A 5,158-nucleotide genomic window follows, 5' to 3' on the forward strand; every position below is an offset into this window, starting at 1 on the left:
ACAGACAGACAGACAGACAGACAGACAGACAGACTTTATTGTCTGTCCCAAAGGTGACAGAAAATCATCTTTAACAGGCTCCACGTTAAAAAAACACATTCAAAATAGGTTAAAAAAAATACCCAAAGAGTAGAACAAGGGGCTGGTTTTTTACCAGGCTAAAGCCAACTTAAATCTAAAATAAAAGTTCACATATCTCCAATTGTAATGTAATAATTTTAGAAAGGTATAAGGTTCACTTTTTAAAATCTGCATCACTCTCACACGCGGGGTCAACAAAATACCGTGCATGGCCAAAAATGCAGTTTTGCAAACCGTGCCCATGAAAATAGACCTTAGATTATAAATCTGGCTTTTCAAAATGCAGCTACATGGCTCACCGGTTGCTTGATCGCAAACAGTCAGATTTCAGCAAGACTGTAATAAGAGATTCACACCTTTTTCTTGCAAATTTTCTGCATTAAGTCGCCGATTTGTTTCCAAAAGTCACAGCTCAGTGAGATATTACCTCATCTGATGTTCCTTACACAAGACTCAGACTCAGGTCTGTCACCTGAAAATTTTCAGTAATTTTGTGGTGTCGTCTTTGTTCTATTTGTGTTTGTGTAGGGGGGTAAGGAGTACATGATGCGAGCACACTTTGGTCTACCTAGCGTAGAGAGTGACGAGTTGGAGGCCAAGCGACCCATCACTGTTAATTTTGAGATTCCTTATTTCACTGTGTCTGGGATTCAGGTAGGTTGCTGTTTTAATAACTGTTTCACTATTTGTCTTTATTTGTTATAGTCATAACACTAGTTAGTAGTTTGTAAAATTATGTTGCAGCTGCAAAATGTGTCTGTATTTGATTTTACTTCTATATCTTCCAACACAGCAATACCTGTAAAACACATTAGTTGCCTTTCCATTGCAAATGTGCGCAAAACTTTGTCGATATTCTGTTAATGCCGAAAAACACAGTTTCGCCACTATGGTGTTTCCATTAAGTAAGAAATGCTGTTAAAGTCACGCGTGAATATGTTTGTTCTCTCAATAAGTCATTACAAACATGGCAGCAATGGATGTAAACACATAGCATATTGCTACCATGACATTAGCGCTCATCATCAGAGGAGACGTCGGCATCTTATCGAGGCTTTGCAGCGACAAGCCCCTAATTGGGAGCGGCTACGTATGCTGTGTTTTTGGGAAATTGTAGTCGGTGAGTTTACTACTTTCTTTTACTACTTCTGTGATTTTACTACTACTTCTACTTCCTGTTATCTTCTTCATCGTCATCTTTTTCACCAGTAGAAACAGCCGGTTGTTGATCATGTGACTCCCGTGATGCAAAAAAAGTGTTTCCATTGCAGTTTTGCAAAAACCACCAATTTCAATACGGCCGAAAAACCACCTCATCCTAGCGTAAAAACATTTAGTCGAAAAACATACTTTGTTTTCGAAATTGACGTGTTTCCATTGAGCAAATTTATTTTCGAAATTCTAATTTGCGCATTTTCATGGTCAATGGAAAAGCAGCTATTGAAATCTGGGATGTGTACTGGACACACTTGGACTTACTTAATGGAAACACCATAGTGGACATGATTTGCCACCCTAAAAATCCAATATTTTAATAAAAAAAAGTATTCACAACTTTTCAGTTGTTCTGTTGTGTAAAATGTAAATAAAAACAAATGTGTTGGTTTACAAATCTAATAAACCTGTATTTAATCACAATGGATGTAGTAAATCATTGTATGAACTGTGGCAAGGTCCTGTGGTCAGATGAGTTGAAGGTAAGAAGGGGATGTTGCTCAGCGATGTACATCTTCCCGTTCTAACCTTCAAATGACCTTATTTTWTTCAAAGGCTTTTTTTGTTTCTTAGTTTAAATATCCATTAATATATTCTGTTGTGAATAAAATGAGTTTATGAGATCTGCATCCTCTTTTTTTGTACGTTTTGCACAACATTACTTTTTCAGATACAGTGTTGCAGATCCATGGTTGATTTTAGGTCATCTTAAACTGACCTCATCTTAGAGGTGGATGTTTCAGTGTTTGATAAAACACGTACTCATCAATTTTGGAAATGCACGAATTTACACGGCTGCAGACACACAATGCCCCGCTAAATGTTGCTTTTAGCACCATTAAGGTGAATGAGCTTTACAAATAATAAACTGTATGTGTTTGTGTTGGAAAATRAAAGAAGATCTTCATGTTCTCCAGGTGCGATACCTGAAAATTATAGAGAAGAGTGGTTACCAGGCATTGCCGTGGGTGCGCTACATCACACAAAGTGGAGGTGAGAAAATAAAGCACATCTGGACAATGAAATTATACAAACACACTGTTTCCTGCTTGGATTTGGATTCGTGAAAAAGTGTTCACTAGAAAAGAAGAAGCAAGTTTATCCTTGGGTTATACAACATAATTCTAAACTCTGCTTCTGTTTGGTCTGATTTGTTTGACATTTGCTCAAAGATCATATATAAATGCATAATAGAAAGCCAACTTCTGCTTTTTTGAACRAGTTCCTTTAAAAGCTGGAAGGTTTGTAGGTCCAAACCGTTAGTGCTTACCCTGATGTCACACCTGATGTTTGCCCTGAGAGATCAGAGCCAGCATGTCTTCCAGCATCAGTATTCACCGTGAGTCTCTAGAAGGAACAGAGACAAACAACATCCATCATATCTGTCGCCGGGCTCCGTCACCACGTGTCCCGCCATCAGGGGGTTTCAGTKCACGCAGGAGCAGGATGGAAACTTTACAAAGTGTGGGACTTTCTTCAGGCAGATGAGTTTTTTGCACCCGCTTTGGATATTATCACCCAGGAAATGGGCGTTATTAGGCATTATCAGTCCCCTAGAATGGCTTCAGAATGTCCCGGCTGTGCCGTTTAGCAGGTTCCCCCATCCCATAGAACGGCTTCCGATTGTCAGCTGGTTAATATGAGGCATAAAGCCACTATCTGGTTAATATTAGGCATAAAACCACTAAGGTCAACTTTAGAGAAAATGACATGGTTAGCGCTAAAGACACCRCCCTCCAATGGTTGTATATTATGGCCTTCTGATGGGGCAATGGGTAGAGGATCAGTGAGCAGAAGATCAGGGTTYGAAACCGGCACAGACAGGATAAATTATTATTTTAACACATTCATTGTAATTGGTATATTAACCCACTAGGGGGCACTGTCCGCACAGTCTGAAGGCTAGAAGGCACAGTAGGGACACTCTGAAGCCATTGGATGGGACTGATAATGCCTAATAACGTCCATTTCATGGACTGATAACATCAGAATCCCCTGGTTTATTAAGGGAGGTTTCATGGCTAAATTGGACCAGCCTGGTGGCCAATCTTCATTAATTGCACATTGCACCAGTAAGAGCAGAGTGTGAAGGTTCAATTAGCAGGGTAAGAGCACAGTTTGGCTCAAAATATCATGTCTTGCTGGTGCATCTGTGACCAAGACAGCAAGTATTTGTAATGTGTCAAGAGCCACTGTATCCAAGGTAATGTCAGCATACCACCAAGAAGGATCAACCACATCCAACAGGACAAACTGTGGACGCAAGAGGAAGCTGTCTGAAAGGGATGCTATGGTCTAAAACCAGGTGTTTCAGTTTCATTGTCTAWAACCCCTGTATGTATACATACAGTTTGCATAAAACTCAGAGGTGATACAAAAGACGAGAACAACAAAGAAGTGTCACCAGCCCATTCATGTGAGATATTTGTACAGCATGTTTGAAATATGTACCAAAATATTTGGGATATTTGAGTAAATTACAAAGCCATTTGTAGGCCAGTGTTCACATTACCAACATACTGATGGCGTTACAGGAAAATCCACTGTTCTAGCTTGCTAGTTTTAATAAAGGCACTAATGAAAGTGATTTGAAGATAAAGACTCAATCCCTCTGCTGGACCACAGCCAAACGTCCTCAAGTTTCATACCTGCTAAACACATAAAAGAGGAGAAAGAACAGATTTTTTTTTGCATCTGTTATATTCATGACCTGCCTCTGTCAGGCACATATTTAAGTCTTTTGAAGCATTCAACCTGCTTCAAAAGACTGAAAAGGTTGAATGATGCCAAAGAGAGCCAAAGGGCTCCCAGGGTGGCACTTTGCAAATGCCAAGCCTCCTCTGCCTCCTTGCTGATCTTGCAGCACAGAGAGAAAAAAGAAAAAAACGGTGAAAAGCAGGACAAAAGCTTCAGTCCGAGTAAAAGTAAGAAGAGTGATGACATGATGGCGACTGGAGAGAAGGCTATCACCTCTCCTCCTGCTGCCTCTGGCCACACAGAGAGGGAGAAGGACAAGATCTAATTTCACTCACCACTACTTTCATGCTGATTAAATAATGCCCTGATACTGCAGACTGTAGGTACTGACTTATTAATGACTGAACAGGCGTTGAGTTGCTGTGCCATACAGCTCCAAGTCATAACATCACTAAAGTCTGCCTGGGACTGCTCAGAATCAAGAAATACACTCAACTGGACAACACATTTTGTTTTCCTTGTGTTTTTATTCAGATAGTTCTAATAGAGATAGTTTCAAAACATCAGCAATTTGAATACCGTTTTACAAAAACAAACTATCCTTTTATTTCATGTGTTAGACAGTTGACACAGTGGCAGAGACTTGTGCACAAACATGTTATAACGGGTTCATTTTTTCTTTGCATCTAAGGCTACGTTCACACTGCAGGTCTTAATGCTCAGTTCCAATTTTTTGAAAAAATCCGATCTTTTTGTGTGAACGTTCACATTACTACATTTTAAATGTGACCTGCATCAGACCCCTGTGTGAACGCTCCACAGCACTGATGTGACACACATGCGCAGTAAAAGACGTGACGTCTCATCAGCCGGCTTGTTTGTTTACACAGCTAGCATGGATGCTACATTTTGCACATCGAATCTGAAGTTGTTGTTTAATCAGATCCGATTAAATAATTATCTGACCTGCTTCTTTAGTTCAGTGTTTATATCTGAACCTGCCTCTGACCGGGATGCTCCAGTGAAGCTTTTTTTTTTGAACGAAACTACGAGCTGGAAAAAAAAAATATTGATCGAGTATCGAACTTTAGGATCGATACTTTCTGCGACCCAGGCTGGACCATTATTATCAAACTATCTACGTGAAAAATGAAAAGTAAAAAGA

General features: G+C 39.7%; 1 protein-coding gene across 1 annotated transcript in view; it reads left to right on the forward strand.

Moving 5' to 3' along the window:
• ap1m3 (adaptor related protein complex 1 subunit mu 3) overlaps window positions 1–2,289 on the forward strand; it is a gene marked incomplete at both ends in the record, with an annotated part of 34,275 nt that extends 31,986 nt beyond the window's left edge. The window contains 2 exon segments of the mRNA XM_014023379.1: window positions 610–735; window positions 2,214–2,289. Of these exon segments, the coding sequence (XP_013878833.1) occupies window positions 610–735; window positions 2,214–2,289 (202 nt within the window).
• Between the last annotated feature and the right edge of the window lie 2,869 nt (window positions 2,290–5,158).

Source organism: Austrofundulus limnaeus, unplaced genomic scaffold (genome assembly GCF_001266775.1).
Source record: "Austrofundulus limnaeus strain Quisiro unplaced genomic scaffold, Austrofundulus_limnaeus-1.0 Scaffold365, whole genome shotgun sequence".
Taxonomy (NCBI): Eukaryota; Metazoa; Chordata; class Actinopteri; order Cyprinodontiformes; family Rivulidae; genus Austrofundulus; species Austrofundulus limnaeus.